Here is a 19,751-nt window from a genome sequence, read left to right on the forward strand (position 1 = left end):
TCACAGTAACTGAAACGGGACAAATCTTCCGATCCCCGATGGAAAGACAAACCGACACGACGAAGGAGATTTGCTGACTAAGAATTCCATCCATTCACACGACTTGCTGCCTCTCAGACGCGGTGTGGATTAACGGTTCCGCCTAATGCTATCTCCGACTCCCTCTCTCCCAGATAGATCTGCCTGGACTTCTAGAAGTTGCAGTGGAGGTGGTGAAGGGGGAGACGATGGCACTACAAGTCTACATTTCCCATACCGGCGGCGTGCTCACCTTCAATGACCCTGTTGCCCGTGTCGACAATCTGCGGTCATGGATCGAAGCCAATACGGCCATTCCAGCCTCTCGCCAGATCTTGATGACGGCTCGCGGCAAGATTGTCAAGAATCTCAGTAACGAGCAAGAGGTCTTTGTCTATGACAAACAGTTCCTGTCCCCCGACTCCAAGCCTCCCTCCCGAGACGATGTCCAACTCAAACCCCTCTCCGAACCCCCTTCATATCTCACCGACGAGACCAGCCTCAAAGCATGGCACGAGCTGTTCAACTCTAGACGGACCTGGGCGCTTGAGGCATTCGATGTTGCCAGAACAGGGGTGGAGAACATTGAAATTTGTGCAGAGGAGGCATCTGTCATTGCTAGGTCCATGAAGGTCGCCCTGGACAACCTGCGGAACCACGTTACGACACTGCAGCAGAGGTTCGACGAGACAAATCAATGGGCTCAGGGCTACATACAAGAACATCGAGAGGTCCTCAAGGACTGGCAGGCGAGTGTAGATACCCTTGCAGAGCTGCCCGTTCGCGAAGACGTCGTCAGGGTCTTGCGGCGCCCGGCGGAGCCTGATGGCAAGGACCCTGCAGCACCTGTCGGCACGCTTTTCGATTTGGTCGACCGAGATGGCCTGCAGACTGCTGCTGAGAGGGTCGAACAAAGCTCAGCCGACTTTGAAAGGAGGCTGCGTGAACTGCAGTCGGGCATGGAGACCTTGAAGCAGGATACGAATCAGGCCCAGGCTCGCTCGACGCAAGTACCAGACTTCGACACCAATGCCCTGATGGACGAGGCTGAGACACTGGCGAAGCGGATCACCTCGGACTATGAAGATGTCGTACAGATGCAAGACAACCAAAAATCCGTGGTTGCAGCGTCAAGGAAGGCTGCGGTGCACACTCGTGAATTGTTGCCTGCCATGCATGGTGTCGTGGAAGAAATTATCCAGGCTTCCTTGAGTTCGTCCGAAACTCGAAATACTGCGTCTAATGACTGGTATTCGACCCTGCAAATCATTTCTGGTATCCAGTCTCGCCTAGCGGAACTACAGTCAGGTATCACGAACCTGGACTTTCACGACAACGACAACTTCGCCGCCCTCAATCGAGTTTTCCAGCTACCCCTTGTCTATGGTGCTACACTGGTGGAAGCAACCCGAAGATCCGAGTGGACTGAGCGGATGCGGGCAGAGGTTGACGTTCTCCATGAGGATCTTTCCCTGCAGACCGAGGAGGAGCAAAGAAGACGAAAGAAATGGACGGCTTCGCACGGCGAGTTCCTGAACGAGGATATGAACGCCAAAGATGCACTCATCGACCTAAAAGCAACCGCGCCGCGAAATTCCTGGCCATTTGTAAGCAGAGACGAAATCTTCGCCTGGGTTGACGACCTGAGGGCACTCGGTATCAATGACGCAGTGCAGTCAGTCATGCAGCGAATGAAAGATTTAGATGCCCCGACCCGGAAGCAGAAAACGAAACCTTTCAAGAACGGGAGTATTCACGATCTTAGCCAGAGTGCTGCTCTCCGTAGCGGAGACGAAGTCCGAGGTCTACAAGACGAGAAAGCCAGACTTGAGGAGAAGCTTCGCGCATCGGATAGTCGAGTGCGCAAGCTGGAAGATCTCCTCCACCGTCAAAGCCAGCTCAGTCGGCCTCCTAGTGGGATCTTCCAGCCCGGCAGCGCTGCGGACTTTGAACGACAGCAGACACCTTCACCAAGTGTGCTACAAAGACACAGCGACCTGTCGCGCAGGTCATCAGTCTCGCTCAGAAGACTGTCCAACAATCAGGATGAGAAGTCCTTGGTGCAGAAGATTGTCGCATTAGAAGGTCAGATTCAAAAGTTGCAAGAGGAGGCTCACGCAGAACGGCGGTCAAGTACTGAGAGTAGAGACAAGATGCAGGAAGCGGAATTGGTCAAGCGAGATCTGATGGCCAATTTCGAAGCGCAGAAGCAAGAATTCGAGGAGGAGCGACAATTGCTGGACGACGAAGTACATCGCCTAAAGGTCAAACTGGAAGAGGCCGAAGAGGAGCTTGATCGTCTCAACGACTCGAGGGACCATTTACGCTCCGAACAAGATCAAACGACACTCAATTTGCGGAATGAATTGGAACAACTCAAGAAGACCTCAGCGGAAGATCTCGCGCTATCGGACCGCAGGGCCGAGTCAGCACGAAAGGAAGCAGCCGCGCACCGCGAACGAGCAGCAACGCTCGATCGTCAACTCCATCAACTGAAGGAAGAACGAGCAGCTGCACAATCTCAAAATATGACCCTTGCGAACCAACTGCGCTCAATGGAGGATCAACAGCAAGAATACATCTCCATCCTGCAAGGGGCGCACTCAAATCTATCACCGGCAGGTTCTCCTCCAGATGATCTTCGCCGCCTCGTCAACGCGCTAGAGATTCTCTCTGAAGGTGCCGCTATCCATGCCCGAGGTCTTGACGATTCTCTCCAGCTTGCTACCGCAGAGAATAAATCGCTTGAGGAGAAATTGGCGAATGCGGAAAGTGAGATCAAAACTCTAACAGAGAAACTTTCCACGATGGAAACGCGGGCGAATGAATTGAGGGAAGACATCGAACAGGAACGCAGCAAGATCTCCGTCCTCAAGTCTGAACTTGCGGGTGAACGGGCAGAGATGCATTCCTTGCGTGAGAAATTCGCGGCTGGAGAGACCGGCTCCGATGCCCTCCGTCAACAGCTCAAGTCTGAGGAAACCAAGGTTGCGGAATTAATGGACCGCAAAGCCGAAGACGAGGGTGTCATTCAACGCCTGAGGCACGAAATCGAAGATCTCAATCGGGAGGCTGTCAATGCGGCGGACAAACAAGAGAAATTGCGCAAGCACTTTGACAAGAGAGGCGAAAGGGCAAAACAGCTTTCGGAGAAGTTATTTCATCATCACGATCGAATCATTCGCATGCTCGAACAGTTTGGCTACTATGTCTCGCGGCAGGACGACACGCTGGTAATTCAACGCGCAAGTAAAGTCAACGCGAGCGCCGTGCTCAGCGGCAACGAAGGGTCTGGACCAGGCACTTCCATGAAGCGGACCATCTCCGGATCCACGCCCGCGCAACACTACTCCGACCCCTCAGACCTCGACACCCTGTATTGGACGTCCGACAACGATCTCACCTCCGAGTCGACGAAGTACTCCGGCTTCCTCTCCGCCCTGTCGAGGCTCGACATGGACAGCACGATCGACCTGATCACGAAGCGCTACAAGGACGTGGAAACGCTGGCGAAGAAATACCAAAAAGACTCGCGCGCGTACAGAGAACGGACCCACCGCTCGCAAGCCGAAGCGCACGATAAGATCGCATACAGGAGCTTCAAGGAAGGGGATCTGGCCTTGTTCCTGCCCACGAGGAATCAAGCGACCAGACCCTGGGCGGCGTTCAATGTCGGCGCACCGCACTACTTTTTGAGAGAGCAGGATGCACATAAACTACAGTCGAGAGACTGGTTGCTCGCCCGAATTACCAAGGTCGAGGAGAGAGTGGTAGACCTGAGTAGGAGCATGCGTGGCAACACCTCGTCTTCGACTGTGGGCGCGGCAAGTATGGTCATGGATGATGGCGGGTCGACACGGAGCGTTGACGACGAGAATCCCTTCGAGTTATCGGACGGGTTGAGATGGTATATGATTGATGCGCAGGAGGAGAAATTGGGCGCGCCTGGCACACCCTCAGTCGGAAAGTCAACCGTGACAGCGAGCAATGTCGAGGTCAAGGGACACATGGGATTGGGCCGGAAGGAGCATAAGTCAAGCATGGGTATGGGCGCTGGTGGCAGCAGTGCCACGACGACCATGGTCACCAAGACCCTCACCAAAAGCCTGGACAGTCGGCGGTCGAGCTCGGGGAGCAAAAAGAGCGTGGACCTCAAGGGCAAGCTTCTCGACCGCAGCAGCGTTAAGGACGGGATGCCTTCGTCGAAGCTTGCACCGCTGGCGCCTATCTCGAGCGACACGGACGTTGAGCAAAGACGTGCACCTCCACACGACGCGAGCGGCAGAATTGTGGCCATCCCGGACGACGACGCCCACGCGGATGCAGACGCGGAAAATGAAAACGACGAGGCTGAAGCGCAGGATCTTGCGGGTTCGACTACGGCCCAAGCGGCGGGTCGGGGCCAGGGACAAGCTGGGACAGCCAGCGTCCCCAGCATCGTGCGCCGTCCCACCGAGGCGAGCCAGACGGACCGGGAGGATGCGCAGGTCTTTGAAGTGGTGAGGCGAGATCTTCTTCTCGGCCCATAAACAAGAGGAAACAAGTGCACCGACTGATGAGAAAAACAGAGTGGTGACCCTGCTACGTCTGAGCTTGCGGGCTCGGCCGCGACGGGAAGAAATCCTCAAACGTCTTCACGTGGCTACGCTGCCTTGAGAGCGACGCAGACTGAATCGCCTCTGACGGCGCAACGGCTGAATAGGAGACCAGCCCCGGCTTCGAGAAGCACATCACAATCACCCTATAAACCAAAGAACCAGAGCGTAACGACGCCGGCGGCAAGTCCAGCGAAGAATCCCGCCGGTGGCGCGGGAGCGGAGGCTGTGTCGACTCCGTCACCGTCAATGAGGCCGAGGGAGAGACCTTGGGACAAGTTGTTCAGCATGGAGTTCCGGTCATAGTCATACGGCACGTCTACGGCGATGTCTGTGGTAGATTTCCCCGTGCGGGAACTTTAAAGCTGTGGCGACGGGCTGGTGCAGGTTGCTGGCATTTGGGAATGATTTCCATGTCCCTACAGCAGCGCCGCCCTTTTGAATCGTAAAAATGGAGAAATTGATACCCCCCAAAGTCGATCAAAAGTTGTATTTGACGCGTATGTGGGAGGGTTGCTCGTGTTGCTCGTGTATTCGAGGGTTGGTTGAATATGTAGAGCCTCTTCAGCCTCGACTGAGAGGCTGCCTCGTTACAGCATACGAGAATAGAGCAGTGCTTGCGGTGGAGTTTGGAGCATCGGGACGCAAGACGCGCCAACCACTCGTACTCGTAGATGTTCGCAGCCGAGGCTCATCATGTGCGACCACGTGACTATCACATGAGCCCCGTTCGGGTATCGGTTGTTTGTTTTACCATGGTGCACGTGATGTCCAGGCTTCCGGGCCCTGGCTACAAACATGTTTTCCACGAACCCGATCAAGCCTGTGTAATCACGAGTAGGGATCTTTTGCTGAGAGAATTGTTCGGGCCGGATGTATTCTAGCCATGCAGTAGCTTTTCACGAGTTTATCCTTGTGTTGGGGGCCTTGCTGGGCTTGGGGGTGCATTAAACTCCGCGGCAAGAGTTAGGACCGGGCCTGATCAATAATCTCCTCGTCAGCGTCAAGTTGCCAACAATGTGAGGACCGATGCGTGGAGGGAGCTGCGCCAAGATAATGCGAGTAATTCAGGACCTTTGCCAGAGTGTTCAGATCTCCTTGGACTGCATCATCGGGTACAGACACACCCAGGAGTTTGTTTGGGTCCTCTGATCATCATAGCCCATTCCATCTCTTCACTTCGACCGCGAGAAACTCTCCCAGGGAAGCTAATGTCCGGAAAGGCAAGGACGGCTAGTATGGTGGATACGAACGGAATTGAAACCCATCTGCTGAGGAATGCAGGAAGGGGGGCGCACTCCCAAGCATTTTGGTGGCAGGTGAGGAGAGGGGGGAGATGAGTGCCACGAGGACAAAGGGAATCAAAACAGCTGATGCTTCCAAGCGGCAAGAGTTGTTGCCTGAAAGTGGAATTGTTATGATTCGAGCTTGGCTAGGTGAAAGATGGTTTCAGCTGCGGAATGGAGAAGGTACGGGCCAGTGGTGTGAATGGCACGGAAGCAGGACCACTGATGGATAGCGCAGTCAAATGATTATCGAGTAGTTGCAATGAGCGTGCGTGAAGTGGGTTCCGTAGGGTAGGAAATGTGGGAGGCAGGGAAACCGATTGATGGAAGTGGGTAGGTTTTATTGCGGGCCTGAGAGAGGGCGCAGGTAGCTGTTGCAGGTACTCGGTAGTGCTGAGCAACAAGGAGAGCGAGAGAGCTAGCGGAGGAGAGTGACAGGAGAGCGAGGGAAGAGTGAGTTGAGTTAAGTGGAGAGCGGGCAAGAAGGTAGAGAGGCACGAGCTGAGAAACGACTCGTACTACGGCGTACTGAGAGACTGACACCACAGGAGGGGAATGAGCAAAGGCGCAGAGTGACGAGATCACAGGGTAACAGGGTCAAATCAAGTTCAATGATTCCCTCAGCTGGGAACTCTGAAGAGGTGAGAGGGGGGGAATTTGGAGAGATCTGAGTGGACGGGAGGGGAAGGAGCAAGAAGCGAGAGAGGCAGAAGAGATCAAAGGTGAAGAGATCAGAGGGCGAGAGGTGAGAGGGAGAGGGAGAGCGAGAGAGGGGAGAGTCAGAACGGAGCTCGTAGTGGTAGTAGTTGCGCCGGTAGCAGTGATGATGGGGAGAAGGGAAAAGGGAGAAGAGGAGAGGGGGGGGGATGGGTGGTGGTTGCGTGGTGCAAGTGGTGCAAGTGGTGCAAGCAGGGCAGCGGCAGGTCCAGGATCAACACAGGCTCCCTCAAGGAGGTCAAGGAGGTCAAGGAGTCGGGGAGTCTGGCCCTGCCGCTCTTCTGACCCTTTCCTCTCTCCTCAGTCTCTCACTACTGCTGCTCAGCCTCCCAACCCTCCCACCTCCCACCTCCCATACATTTTCCTCCTACTACCACTCTCCCTCATACTGTACTGTGTGTGCACACTGTGAGCGCGCTGCACTGCGTTACTACTACCACCAAATCACCCTCATACTGTAAGTACTCACTTTCTTCTCTTGACTATTTTTCCCACCTCACCTTCCACACCACCCACTCTCTTCTTCCATAGCTTGCGCGCAAAACTGCGATGCAAAATGCTCGTCTCATCATCCTGCTGCCCTGTTTGCTCCCTTTTGCGACCTCGTCGTCGCCGTCTCCAGCACACTGCGCCTACCAGGTCTTGACCACCACCACCCACGGCTCTCCAGCCCTCTGCCCACTTCATTGACGCGTCTTCGTTGCGTCGGTGAGTTCAAGCGCACTCCAATTGCCCATTACCACTTCCAGAACACGCGTTTGAGGCGCGAATGCACTCTCTCAAAACAATCCCAAATTGCCTGCGCGCGGCGTCCCGGCTTGCACTTACAGCACCCACCTTTGTTTCTCCCTCACCTTGAGTCCTGTTTTGATTCTCTACCTGGTTGCTATTTAGCGCTTCTGGTCGCGCGCTTCCCTTGCGGTTCATAAATCAAATCACCTATCCCTTCATTCCCATCTGGTGTACCCTGTGCATCTCCCTCTGCGCTGGACCAAGGCTAAACAACGCACCGTGCAGACAACCACTGTCAAACCGAACTCATCCAAAGCCACCAAAGTCTTCCACCGTCAACATGCCCAAGGCAACAGGAAAAGCCACCAAGACTAAGGGCCGTGGTGCCGAGAAGAAGAAGAAGGGTTAGTGGACACTCCTCCTGATGGTGTGACCTTTACTGATGTGATGCGCAGACCCAAATGCTCCCAAGCGCGGTCTCTCTGCCTACATGTTCTTCGCCAACGAGCAGCGCGAGAATGTCCGTGAGGAGAACCCTGGCATCAGCTTTGGTACGCCTGCTCCCTTTCTCCTCGACCGATGACCAGATGAGCTTACAAAGACCACAGGCCAGGTCGGCAAAGTGCTCGGTGATAAGTGGAAGGCCCTGAGCGACAAACAGCGCGAGCCGTACGAGAAGAAGGCCGCTGCCGACAAGAAGCGATATGAGGACGAAAAGGCGAAATACAACGTGAGTGTCCAATCCCCGCTCCAATGGAACTGGGATATGCTCTAACAGCCCAACAGGCCGGCGAGGACGACGACGATGAGGACTAAACGGTCTCGCGCCATGCACGCTTGACCTTGCGGTCTTTCGCGACAGCGTTCCAAGTCCAGTCGTATTTCTCTTTTTCTGTCTTCATGTTTTCACTAGCAATGATCGGCTGGGAGGCAGGGGTTATGGGAGTCAGTTATGGACATGGTCGGTATGCTTCAGAAAACGCAGCTTACGGCTGGAATCATTGAGCTTCAGAGGTCAAGTCATGTCGTCGTGAGGTGTGGCGCATCATCACATCATCATCGTCACGATCACGAACGGGAAAGCTGAGCTGCAAACATTGCATGCATACCTAAGCATACTATGATCCTTGCTGTATACTAGCTTTTTATGCAATGCAATGTCTGGCAAAAGATCCAATTGATGACTTCTTGCGCGGATTTCCACTCGAGTATTCTGTCTAGGCGGATTGCTCCATGTTGACAGCCCCAACAAGCGTAGACCCGTGTGCTCCAGTCTGTCGTGAACAGATTCGGCCAGCTTCAAAGCTCCATCACCTCGCATTGTGCCAGGAGGAGCACGAGCACCGAGCGTAGATGATCCTTCTGGGGGTCCGTCGCGTTTCAGCCCCCGTTTCCCTACCGCGCTCTTTGGGCTTGGCCACAGGCAGCAACAAGGCGCAGGTTACACACTCCGACCTTATAAAAGGCCAGATGGGTGCTTCCTTTTCTATCTTCTCAGCGTGCACTTCGATCTGAACCGGATTTGGAGCCTTCATGCGGACCCTTGTTGCATCTTCCATCCGAGCCTCGTGTACAGTGTCGCTGTCCCGACACTCGGAACAGAGGTTTGACGCGTCTCCCGACGCAGGACTTGCAATTTGTCACCCGGGTGTTTTCCAGCAATAATACGGAATTGATGCTGACAGACAGCACAAGCTACTCACGAACTTCAGGTAGGATGCATCTGTTCTTCAACAACTAAGTAGAACCACGTCGACCCGCATAAAAGCCCTCGCTTCGCTGCTACGACTGCTGCCCCAGAGCAAAGGGCTCAGAGAAAGTTGTTTGGACGCCCTAGCTTAGGCAGCAAAAACAATGCCTGCAGCATGATGCAGGCGATCTGGCCACCTCTCTCGAGAAACAGACACCGCCAGACTGCTCGAATATCGTCCCTGCCTTTCGCCCACGGGTCGAGAAAGATGGTAAAATTTGCCTCGCCGGGGGGCCAAGGTCATTTAAACCTGGTACGAAGCATGACAGTGGACAGCGGTGGACAGCAGTGGACAGCCTAAGAGCTTGTGTTGCGACAGTTCATGCGCATCCCGGACGGTGACAAATCGGCGTCGTGTCTAGGTATGCATCGGTCCCTTCATCCTTCGGCTTCGCCTGCTGTCCGCTTGACACGTCAACGGCTTGCATGAGGTTTGCCTCCGCGCGAATTACGAGATTCTCAGTACCAGTCCGCTCTTATCCTGAGCCCGCATCTCAATTTCAGCACAAAAGGGAGCCTCTCCACTACAGCTCGAGCCGATCTGGATTCCTTTTCATCTCTCAATTTGATCCCAAGGCGCATCCCGGTCTATCATGCATGGATCTACTCCTACGAGAGGAGGCTGGGAGAGCCCAGGACATTGCAGAGATTCTCAGCACGATCCGGAGCAGCGATCAGGATCATGAGCAGGACATTACCTTGGCGATCACGGGGCTGAACGGCTTGAGCTGGGCTCTGCGGGAGCTCAACAATCAGATCGACGCGGTCAACGGAAAGGTCACCTCAACCTTTGCCGGCGACCTGAAACTCCTTCAGCATAGCGTCGCCTTCACCCTCCAAGACGTATGGACTATCCTTGGCAAGCTACCTCGCGCCCCGGTCGAAGCAGACTACCAGGATGCCTGGAAAGAAGTCGCCCGATACTGCATGAACATGGGAAAGCAGACCCTCCACACACGACTAGAGACATATAAACTCTTCACCTATTCACTATGCAAAGTCCTCTCAAGGTACAGTAACACCTGGAGCCCTGAGGAGGCTGTCGCTTAAGGGCTTTTTTTGGTTAGGCAAGCCTTCAACCGCCGACACCTCGAGGATCTGCGCCTCGAGATTTTTGACCTCCAGACCCTACAACGCGAAGACAGACGATTGATCCCAGCCTCGGAGACGTTTCCGACTCTTTCTCTGGTGCCAGTCCAGCAAGGTCACTCGCTCCTGTCGCTGCGGTCACGAATGGCACTGACGAGTCGCAGTGATCAGACCCCTCCCGTCTCATGAACGAGTAAGACCAGAGCCTCAACGACCCATGTCGCCGGCGACCTCCCAAGATAGTTACGAGACATTCCAGCACCAAGCGGCTCCCAGTCCGCCACCATTATCTCCAGTTTCTCCCGCTTCACCCGTTACCACGTTTTCCACTCTAAGTCAAACATCAAGTGTCGACTCGGACACGAACCACTGGGCCACCAAGATTTTCAGCAATTTGCCCAGTACTCCCCTGGAAGTGGACCCAAACCCGTAAGGAAGGCTCCTTCATCACTACTCAAGACACTCACTCACTCTGCTCCTGATCAGATCTTGCTGTTTCGGCGATGTGGATGCGCGATACCGCAGACGACCGGATCCAGAGTATGAGAGGATCCTCCAATTGTAAGGTTGGTGAATTGTGGGCAAGATCCATGATTGACTGTGACCAGAAAATTCCCCGGCGGACTGAGGACGAAATTCTACTGGCGTGCTCGCGACTACCGCACCAAACTCGTCTGTGAATGGTATGACAATCGAAAGAACCCTCGACTGTCTTGCTTCCCCCTTAGCGAATTGCACATCCGGCGGTCTGGGTCATCGTTGTACCTTTGCTGTCCCACAGTTCGCGGTGCGAGCACTTGCTGGACCAGCCTCAACTTCACTTCGTACGAATGTCAGTTCTCAAGGGTGTCCCTCCTCCGGATGTCGCTGACCTTCTCAGGGCTTGTCATCTTCCATTGTACCTTTCTATCTCTGCGTTCTCATGACAGCACATCGCATTTCCGCAACATCGACCATGATCTGGACGGCGAGGTCCTCCATTTTGCTGGGTGAGTTACTGAAATGCTCTGCCGGTGATCACGGGCTGATTTAATCAGGGCAATCCGTGACGGCGGGTACCGCCATGTCCTCCGATTGTACCGTGATAAGAGGACGGACGCCATGCGCCTCGAAGCATCTGTCCTCGACAAAGAAATGAAGGAGTATGTCGATGCTGTCACTTCAAGATGCAAGAGCTGAGTCTTCTAGCAGCACGCCCATCTGGACGGCTTTTATCACACACAAAATCACCTCACCTACCTGGTTTCGGTGGCCTAAGAACAGCTCCACGGTTTATCTTGCTGAACTTCAACGCCACGTCTTTTCTTCCGAATACGCACCCCACGTCCGCGCAAACGGCGAGCATCTTCTAGACTTCGAGGTTTTCACTGGTAGGTCGTCCCGAGAACGCGCTCCGCACCCAATGGTGGCTCACTGGCTTCGTACAGATGCCGAAGACTTTGTTAAGACGCTCAAAGACTTGCGTGATGACGTTCGCAAACCGAAGCCGACCAAAAACGTACGACTCCCTGCTGCATGACCTAACGACCCTAATGACTAATGACACTGACGATGAAATGGGCGGCCGTCTTGTTTGGGCTTTTCGACCGTGCGGCAAAATGGAGGCCTAGTGCCCTTGGATACCCGATTCCCCTACCTTTCTTGCCATGTCTTCTCTGCTCAGCTTGTTGTTTTCCAAGTTCTGCTTGATCACCTTGCTTTGCTCATAGCGGAAAAGAGACTAACTGGTCGAGGGACGCCCACAATGCTTGTTTTTTCTGTTTATCTGTTTGGTGGTTTGGACGGTTTCTCATTCCTAGCGAAAAGTCGACCCGCCGATGCTTGTGATCCTCCTAAGCCCAACCTCGTACATTCATAGAGCAGTATGTGGCTCTCGATTCACTTCCAGAATCCTATTTTTTATATATATGTTGAATGATGTTCTGTGGTCTCTAAGCCAAGGTTAGGTACTCCCTATGCATCGGCGTAGATGCCGAGCAAGACGCCTGTCCGGCCAGATTCCGCGAATTGTTTAGCCGACGAGATTCCTTTCTGCAAGGACGATTGGAGAAGATGTGTCTCTCCACCTTGATCCTTGCCCTTTTGTCCTTTATCCGATTCATCTTCGCGTCATTTGCGTACATCGGACATTAGCCTTCGCACCAGATTTATCTCCAAATCCTCCCTGTTATTAGCCAGTATCAGGGACCTGGAGAAAGCATGGCTCCTCTCTCTTCGTTGCTCGGTGCCGTGCGCAGGTTTGAAGTTGCGGCTGCTCCATCATGTCGCAGCCAGAAGTGCGTCCCTCGGGGACCAAAGAAGCCGTGAGCGTTGAGGCACCACCGGCGACAGTCTCCCAAGATGGCGATCCGAGATCGCAGAGGACAATCCCACAGAAGGTGTACGATTGCCTTATATACGTGCCGCCGAGGTGTCGCTATGACCCCGAGAAGCCATTCCAGTTCTCTATGGCGTTGAACGTGCTCTTTGGTAGGAGAGAATCCTAACCTCGGACAAAAGAACATGAATTGACAACCTGTGCCTCCTAAGCTTTCGCCGGTTGCTTCACCGTGGCAAACCTCTACTACACTCATCCGATCCTCAATCTCCTCGCGGACGACTTCCACGTTACCGACGAACAATCTTCCTACATACCCACTTTGGCACAGGCTGGATATGCCGCCGGACTGCTGTTCTTGTGCCCATTGGGAGACCTGGTCAAGAGGAGGCCTTTTGTGCTTTGGCTAGTTTGGTTTACTGCAACGTTATGGTACGCCGAGGAAGCCTCTTTTGGAGTGCTGCACGTTTATACTGATGTGCATTACAGGATAGGCCTCTGCGTGACTAAATCCTTTGCTGCTTTCGGGGTCATCACCTTTATTACAAGTGTGACGACTGTGACACCGCAGCTGATGCTACCACTGGTCGGCGACATGGCTCCTCCTCATCGGCGGTCAACGTCTCTCTCCATTGTTGTATCAGGAATGCTTCTGGGCATGCTGATCGCTCGTCTCTTGTCCGGGGTCGTTGCTAAATTCATCGGCTGGCGCTATATATACTGGATCTCATTCGGGTTGCAATACTTCATCCTGGTCTTGTTGTATCTCTTCATGCCAGATTATCCTTCAACGAACCCGGGCGAAAATATCTGGAAGAAGTACCCAATGTTGTTGTGGGATATTGTGAAACTCGTGGTCAAGTATCCTGTATTAGTCCAAGCATGTCTTGTTGGGATGTTCACCGCGACAACCTTCACCAGTTTCTGGACAACCCTCACTTTCCTCCTGGCCGGTTCCCCGTACCATTACAGTTCCCTGGTCATCGGTCTTTTTGCCTTGATCGGAATCGGCAGCATGACTTGGGGTCCCATCTTCGCCAGGACAGTCATGGAGAAACATCAACCCCTGTTTTCAGTTATCATTGGCGAAGTTATCTGTCTGATGGGCGTGGTTGTGGGGACATATACCGGCAAATTTACGGTCGCTGGTCCCGTCATTCAGGCCGTTGGGATCGATATCGGTCTGCAGACCAGCCAGATCGCCAACCGGACCGCCATCTATAAAGTCGCGCCCAAAGCGAGGAACCGGGTCAATACAGCTTATATGGTCAGCGTTTTCGTGGGGCAGCTGATCGGTACCGCTGTTGGGAATTCGCTCTATGCGGATGGCGGTTGGATTTCCTCAGGGTCGGCAAGCGTCGGCTTTGTTTCTGCAGCGTTGGTCGTGTGCTTCTTGCGCGGTCCGCATGAGCAAGGATGGATAGGATGGCGAGGTGGATATGATATGCGCAAAGGAGTGCCGGAGAAACCCCCAAGCAACCCCAATGACACGGAGGCCGTCCAGGTCCAGGAATCGCCTCAGCCTTTCAGCGAGGGGAACGCAAAAGTCGGTCAAGCAGAGAAGGAAATCGAAGTGCAGGTCCACCATGAGAATCGCGGAAACGACCACAGTTCGCGTTCCTCGCAACGTACCCTCAGTGAGGAGATCCAGCCTTACAGGGAGAAAAATTAGGGTGGCCAGGGCGCAGATCCTTGGGCGGCATGGCGTTGAGCCTGTGCATCGCAAAGTGACTTTGCCTACAGAATGGTAGAGACACAAAAGGGCCATGGGGAATCGCATCTTGAGAAGCCATGCGCTTGGCCCCTAGGTCCTGCCAGTGGTCAAAGGTTCAAGCTGCGCTTCAACAGACTGACTTTGGACAATCGCTCATTCGAATGGCAAGTTGCGACTGGAAGAGGCCGTTGTTATTCTCAGCACACAACGTGTTGCCTCATGCCGGTTGTATACTTACAGCGGCATTCGTGTGGACCGGCAATTTATCAGAAAGCAGTCGTGCTTTGATCCCCTTTGACCGCAGACATGCAGCAACCATCCATGGCCGGTCCTGGTAAGTCGGTGGAATTTTCCAAACACCAATGGCACTATCACCCTGATGTGAAGACAATAGGCCGGTTCCACGGAACTCCATGTCGGAGCCGAAGTCAGCACGAGTCTGGACTACCTCTATCATGTTTTCAGGGATATATAGCGGCTTTATTCTCGAACACCAGGAAAAGGTGCAGGCCGGCAGCATCATCACTGCAAGTAGGAGTCCCGCTCCAAGAGGTTTGTGAGCGGCCCATGAAATTCTAGAAATGAGAGGATGGATACCCCTTTTCTTCCTCCCTGATGTTGTTCCCGGTCCCGTGCACATTCCGACCAAGGCTCGCGATGGAATTTGTCCCAAGCGTCCACCAAAACGCCTTCATTATGGTCTTGACCTTCCATTTCGCGCGTCCATTGAAGCGCATCCGTCTGCTCGCTGTTGCCGATCATGGCTGTCCATTCCTTTACCCCCCGAAATCGGGCTTGTTATAGATTTCTTGTGTGTTGCGTGTATTTCCACTATGCTTTTGCCCTTACTAGCTCGGTCTATCAGTTGGATTCGGAGTATTCGGGGACCAATTTCTTTCAAGGATGGGATTTCTACACGGTGAGGAGCTTGACTGTACGCGGTGTCTCCGACGAATCTGACGGCGAACAGGGTGGCGACCCAACGGGAGGATTTGTAACGTGGGTGATATCGAAAGACGCAATCGAGGGTGATGCCTAAGAGTGCAACAGATATTACAGCCAGGGCTCTGCTCAACTCATGGGCATGATCAACGCCAGCGACAGCTCGCCGATTTACATTGGCTCTGACTACAACACGGTGATCGGATCCACGCAGGCCGCAGGCAGACCCAGCGTCCGAATTTCCACCCAGAGATCATGGACCCATGGATTGTTTATCGGGGATTTCAACCACGCCCCAGGAGGAGTTTGTGGGAGTTGGCCAGCATGTACGGGGTTTGGAGGGAAGGGAAGAGATCGTGCGCTGATCAATCACAGTCTGGACACTCGGGCCCAACTGGCCTTACAATGGCGAAATCGATATCATGGAGGGAGCAAACCTGGTCAATTACAACGCTGCGACGTTACATACGTGTGTTGGCAACTTGTGCCTGTGAAGGGACATCGCTGATGGATGACAGAAACCCGAACTGCACGATTGCTGGGGACAGCAGAACCATGACGGGTCAACTGTCGAACAACAATTGCGCATACTACGTGAGCGGCGCGGCCATTCTCTGGTGGAAGATACTGACTTCACTATAGCCTGGCTACAACGTCGGCTGCGGGATACGCGACACTCGATCGTCCAGCTACGGGACAGGCTTCAACGCAATTGGAGGCGGTGTCTATGCGATGCAATGGACATCTGACTACATCAGCGTCTGGTTTTTCCCGAGGGGCTCAATCCCCAGCGACATCACCAACAATACTCCCAATCCTTCGTCTTGGGGGCTGCCGGCCGCCAATATGCAAGGCTCTTGTGTCTTCGACCAGCATTTCCAAGCCCACAAGATCATCTTGAACAATGCATTCTGCGGAGAATATGCGGGAGCAACGAGTGTGTGGAACTCGACGACCAACTCGTGCGCCACAAACACCGGGTATTCCACTTGCAATGCATATGTGGCGGCTCAGCCTGCCGCTTTCCAACAGTCGTATGTATTGCAGAGCCTCCATTGACCCTACCTCTGGCACTGACCCGTCAATAGCTATTGGAGCATCAATTCGATCCGGGTGTATCAACTGGTGGACCCTAATGCCAATGCAAGCGCCACTGGCACTGGATATATTGCAAGCAATCAGCCCACTCCATCAAGCACATCAACGACCTCATCCTCGACTCCAGTACCTACCACGAGTCTGTGCCCGACGTACAACTTCACCGTCGTTCAATCTGGCGTTTTCAAGTACGAAGTTGAGTGTGGAGTCAACATCGGCGGGTCTGATATTGGAAGACCGTATCCCAGCTATCCGGTCAACTCGTTTGAAGACTGTGTGGCTGGATGTAGCTACTGGAATACCTTCAACAGCACCAACATCTGCGGCGGCGTGACATACCAGGTCAGCACCAAAGCATGCTACTGGAAACGAAACGTCGGGAGCACTCCTGCGGATCCCAACTTCAACAGCGCCCGGCTCATCTACTATGCCTATCCACAGGTGACCGACGATCCTCGAAAACAGACATCCACCAGCAGCAGCACGTCGTATGTTGCGACCTCGGTCACGCCTCAGTACTACGTCGCTCCGGGAGCCACTACGTCGACATCGTTCTCCCTGATCTCGGAGACGCCGACGTCGAGCTTCACGGACGGTGTTCCCCTGGGTGGCACGACGACCGACGACGGTTCTTCCACTACGTCTGCTGTTTCGACGACGGTGGCAACTACAGGAGGCAGCTCTCTCAGCACGGCGACGGCGACGGCGACGACCGGCGTATCTTCGTCGGCTACTTCTTCAAGCTCTAGGTCCTCGACCGGGTCTCCCGGGAGTACAACCTCAGCCTCGTCGACTGTTTCATCGACCTCGAGCCTGTCGACCGCGCCGACCACGAATCCGCCCCTTTCCTCTTCGTCTTCTGCGGCAGCATCATCATCATCGACAAGAACGACCGCAGCGACCTCAACCAGCGGGCAGCTGTCCCTTCCGAGCTCAACCCTGTCAGACTCATCGTCCGTATCGCCGAGTCAATCCACGATCGTCAGCACTTCAACTCCAATTGCAACCTCAGCCTTGTTCTCGTCGTCGACGGTTATCCATTCATCCTCTGCTGCGACCTCATCTCCAGCGTCCAGCGCACCTACTGTCACGACGCAGGCTCAGTCGCGGACTCCCTCTTCGACGACCACCACGACCGTGTTCAACCCCAGTCCAGCATCTACGAACGCCAGTCCTGTTAGCACGAGCACGAGCACGAGCACGAGCAGCCCAACTGTCTCTTCCTCTGTGCAAACCTCGCCTCCTCCGCCTCCATCGTCTGTTTCTTCATCAATCTCGCCGCCCCCACCGTCAACGGCCTCTTCGGGGCCTCCCACATCATCACCAATGACCAGCCCGTCGACGACAACCAGCAGCTTCGTCGTGTCGGAACCCACATCATCTTCCCCGCCATCCTCGCCTCCCTCGACGTCCAACTCTCCCTCTACGGTCTTCTCTTCCACACCGACTTCCCAGACCGTGATCACCAGCAGCACTTCTTCCTCCCTCAGCTTCCTACCCTTTTCCACCACTGCTCCAGTCTCGACGCCAGGGTCAACGACCACCACTCCGAACACTCTGCCTGGCCCAACCCAGGTGTCCTCCTTTACATTTGCAGGCTGCCTGGGACCGCGGCCGGACACTGCGTTTGCCAATAGCTTCACCCTGGTGGAAGACTCTCCGCTCATGTCCATTGAGAGATGTGTCGCGGACTGCTCTTTGGACATATACGCTGGCCTCTATGATACGTGAGTTTTTTTGTATCCCCCTTGTTCGCCCCAGCGAATGGCGCAGCGATGTCTCACCGCTTCCAGCTCGTTTGGATTCCTTTGCCCCTGGATTGCAGAATGCTAACACCCCTTCTCTGTTTTCCAGACAATGCTACTGTTCCTCATACGCGCTCCCTCTCGACACCTCGTCTTCCGACGACTTTGTCCAATATCCTGATTCGGCGTGCAATACCACGTGTCCCGGCAACCCTGCGCAGAGGTGCGGTGGCATTGCTCTTCTTCCTCCTCCTCCTCCTCCCCCCCGGCGCGCTAGGAGACAACTCGCCGATGCGAACGGCGACATTATCCTCCTGACGATGTACAACAACACGGGCGTTGACGCGGGCACCTCGTCTTCGACTTCTTTGTCGGTGGGGACGACATCAGCAGCGACAACGGTGGTCTCGTCGGTGACAGCCTCTAGCAGCGAAAGCACGAGCACGAGTGTGAGCGTGAGCGTGAGCGCGAACATTTCCGCAACAACGCCACCGTCCTCGACAACAGCCACCACAACCTCGCCCCTCTCGTTCTCAGTCTCTGATTCGGGGATTCTCATCTCAACGACCCCGTCCTCCTCGCAGACTCCAACACCAACACTGTCCCCGACCACAATCTCCACGACCTACACCACCATCTGCGCCGCCCACCCGATCTCCTGCCCCACGCGCACGGAGACGTGTCTCGCGACCACCATCACGGTCCTGCACTGCGGGTGCACGGACGTGCCGCCGCCCGCGGTGCCCATGACCACGACGGTGGTTGCCGCGTGCGCCACGCCGGTACCCACCTCTCCCGCAATGATGGGAGGAGAGGAAGATACCGAGAGCGGCGGCGGCACAGAGGAGGGAATGACGACCCTCACCGTGCCGTGTGCGCAGTCCATCTCGGCCCTCGAGGCCGCTGTCTCTGCGTGGTCTTCTTCCGCATACGCATACGCGTATGCAGAGGCAACGGCGACGGCCACAGCGACGGCCAACGGTAACGCGCACGGCTACATCCCGTACAGCTTCCCCATCTCGTTCCCCATGGCCACTACAACAACTCCGGCCGCCGACACGGTGACCAAAAGCCTCGTCCTCGCGACCGCCAAGTTCAACTTCTCGGTCCCCCTGCGCAACGCGACGAGCTCCCCCAGCTCCAGCTCCACCAATACTAGCGGTTTTACAGGCATTTCGAACGGGATCACAGGTGGTGGTGACGTTAAGAACGTCACTGTTTTGCCCGTCCCCGTCCCCGTCCCGGTTTCTGGGCCTGCGATGGCGTCGATGTCGACGTCGACGGCGCCGGCACCGGTGGGAGGTGCGGCGGCGATGGGCGCGGGAGTAAGGTCGGCTGTATCTTCGTTGTCGGGATTGATGGTGGGTTGTATCACGGGGGTGGCTCTTTGGAGTTGGGCATTGGGCTAAGGAATGGGTTAAGGAATGGATGGGCGGCGGTGTCGGTGTCGGTATGGGTGTTGGTTGTCATGCACATCGCCGTCGTTGTTCTTGCAATGCGCTACGTCTGTGGCTGGTTTGAGCTGAGCTGAGTTGAGTTGAGTTGAGCTGAATCAAGCTGATGGGCGGTAGGTGTTGGTTAGTTGCGGGTGATGTTCTGACTCTTACGCAATCTTGAATCCCGAGTTCAATCTGCATTTCACGCGCAGGCAGGCCAGATTGGGATCCTCTGTATCTCTGATTACTCGTACGGGCATTCTGGACCGGGCACTTCTTCTCTCCGCAACATGTCCATTCCCCGAAGAAACC

The 19,751-nt window shown here is 54.8% G+C and overlaps 5 protein-coding genes across 6 annotated transcripts; all 5 read left to right on the forward strand.

Moving 5' to 3' along the window:
- The first annotated feature begins 162 nt into the window (after positions 1-162).
- PV07_11821 (uncharacterized protein) lies at positions 163-5,179 on the forward strand. Its single transcript, XM_016399290.1, has 2 exons — positions 163-4,517; positions 4,587-5,179. The coding sequence occupies exons 1-2, from the start codon at positions 228-230 to the stop codon at positions 4,917-4,919; spliced, it is 4,623 nt and encodes a 1,540-aa protein (XP_016243852.1). The 5' UTR covers positions 163-227; the 3' UTR covers positions 4,920-5,179.
- Positions 5,180-6,863: 1,684 nt separating this feature from the next.
- Positions 6,864-8,757, forward strand: PV07_11822. 2 transcript variants are annotated; one of them, XM_016399291.1, is made up of 5 exons: positions 6,864-7,324; positions 7,634-7,752; positions 7,804-7,899; positions 7,957-8,078; positions 8,135-8,757. In XM_016399291.1, the coding sequence occupies exons 2-5, from the start codon at positions 7,689-7,691 to the stop codon at positions 8,162-8,164; spliced, it is 312 nt and encodes a 103-aa protein (XP_016243853.1). In that variant the 5' UTR covers positions 6,864-7,324; positions 7,634-7,688; the 3' UTR covers positions 8,165-8,757. The 2 variants fall into 2 exon arrangements, with proteins under 2 accessions (XP_016243853.1, XP_016243854.1); XM_016399292.1 differs by having other exon boundaries at positions 6,864-7,073.
- Positions 8,758-9,016: 259 nt separating this feature from the next.
- Positions 9,017-12,272, forward strand: PV07_11823 (uncharacterized protein). The gene is made up of 9 exons (XM_016399293.1): positions 9,017-10,108; positions 10,166-10,302; positions 10,352-10,616; positions 10,674-10,748; positions 10,796-11,019; positions 11,068-11,176; positions 11,225-11,329; positions 11,376-11,557; positions 11,615-12,272. Exons 1-9 carry the CDS (start codon positions 9,525-9,527, stop codon positions 11,704-11,706), a joined length of 1,773 nt encoding a protein of 590 aa, XP_016243855.1. The 5' UTR covers positions 9,017-9,524; the 3' UTR covers positions 11,707-12,272.
- A 5-nt stretch (positions 12,273-12,277) lies between these two features.
- PV07_11824 (uncharacterized protein) lies at positions 12,278-14,818 on the forward strand. The gene is made up of 3 exons (XM_016399294.1): positions 12,278-12,656; positions 12,717-12,936; positions 12,994-14,818. Exons 1-3 carry the CDS (start codon positions 12,449-12,451, stop codon positions 14,174-14,176), a joined length of 1,611 nt encoding a protein of 536 aa, XP_016243856.1. The 5' UTR covers positions 12,278-12,448; the 3' UTR covers positions 14,177-14,818.
- Positions 14,819-14,978: 160 nt separating this feature from the next.
- PV07_11825 (uncharacterized protein) lies at positions 14,979-19,620 on the forward strand (the record flags this gene model as incomplete). Its single annotated transcript, XM_016399295.1, has 8 exons — positions 14,979-15,137; positions 15,189-15,217; positions 15,269-15,486; positions 15,536-15,629; positions 15,679-15,754; positions 15,803-16,194; positions 16,249-17,985; positions 18,113-19,620. The coding sequence occupies 8 exons, from the start codon at positions 14,979-14,981 to the stop codon at positions 19,410-19,412; spliced, it is 4,005 nt and encodes a 1,334-aa protein (XP_016243857.1). The 3' UTR covers positions 19,413-19,620.
- Between the last annotated feature and the right edge of the window lie 131 nt (positions 19,621-19,751).

The sequence above is a fragment of the Cladophialophora immunda genome (assembly GCF_000835495.1).
Source record: "Cladophialophora immunda strain CBS 83496 unplaced genomic scaffold supercont1.7, whole genome shotgun sequence".
In the NCBI taxonomy this organism is placed as follows: Eukaryota; Fungi; Ascomycota; class Eurotiomycetes; order Chaetothyriales; family Herpotrichiellaceae; genus Cladophialophora; species Cladophialophora immunda.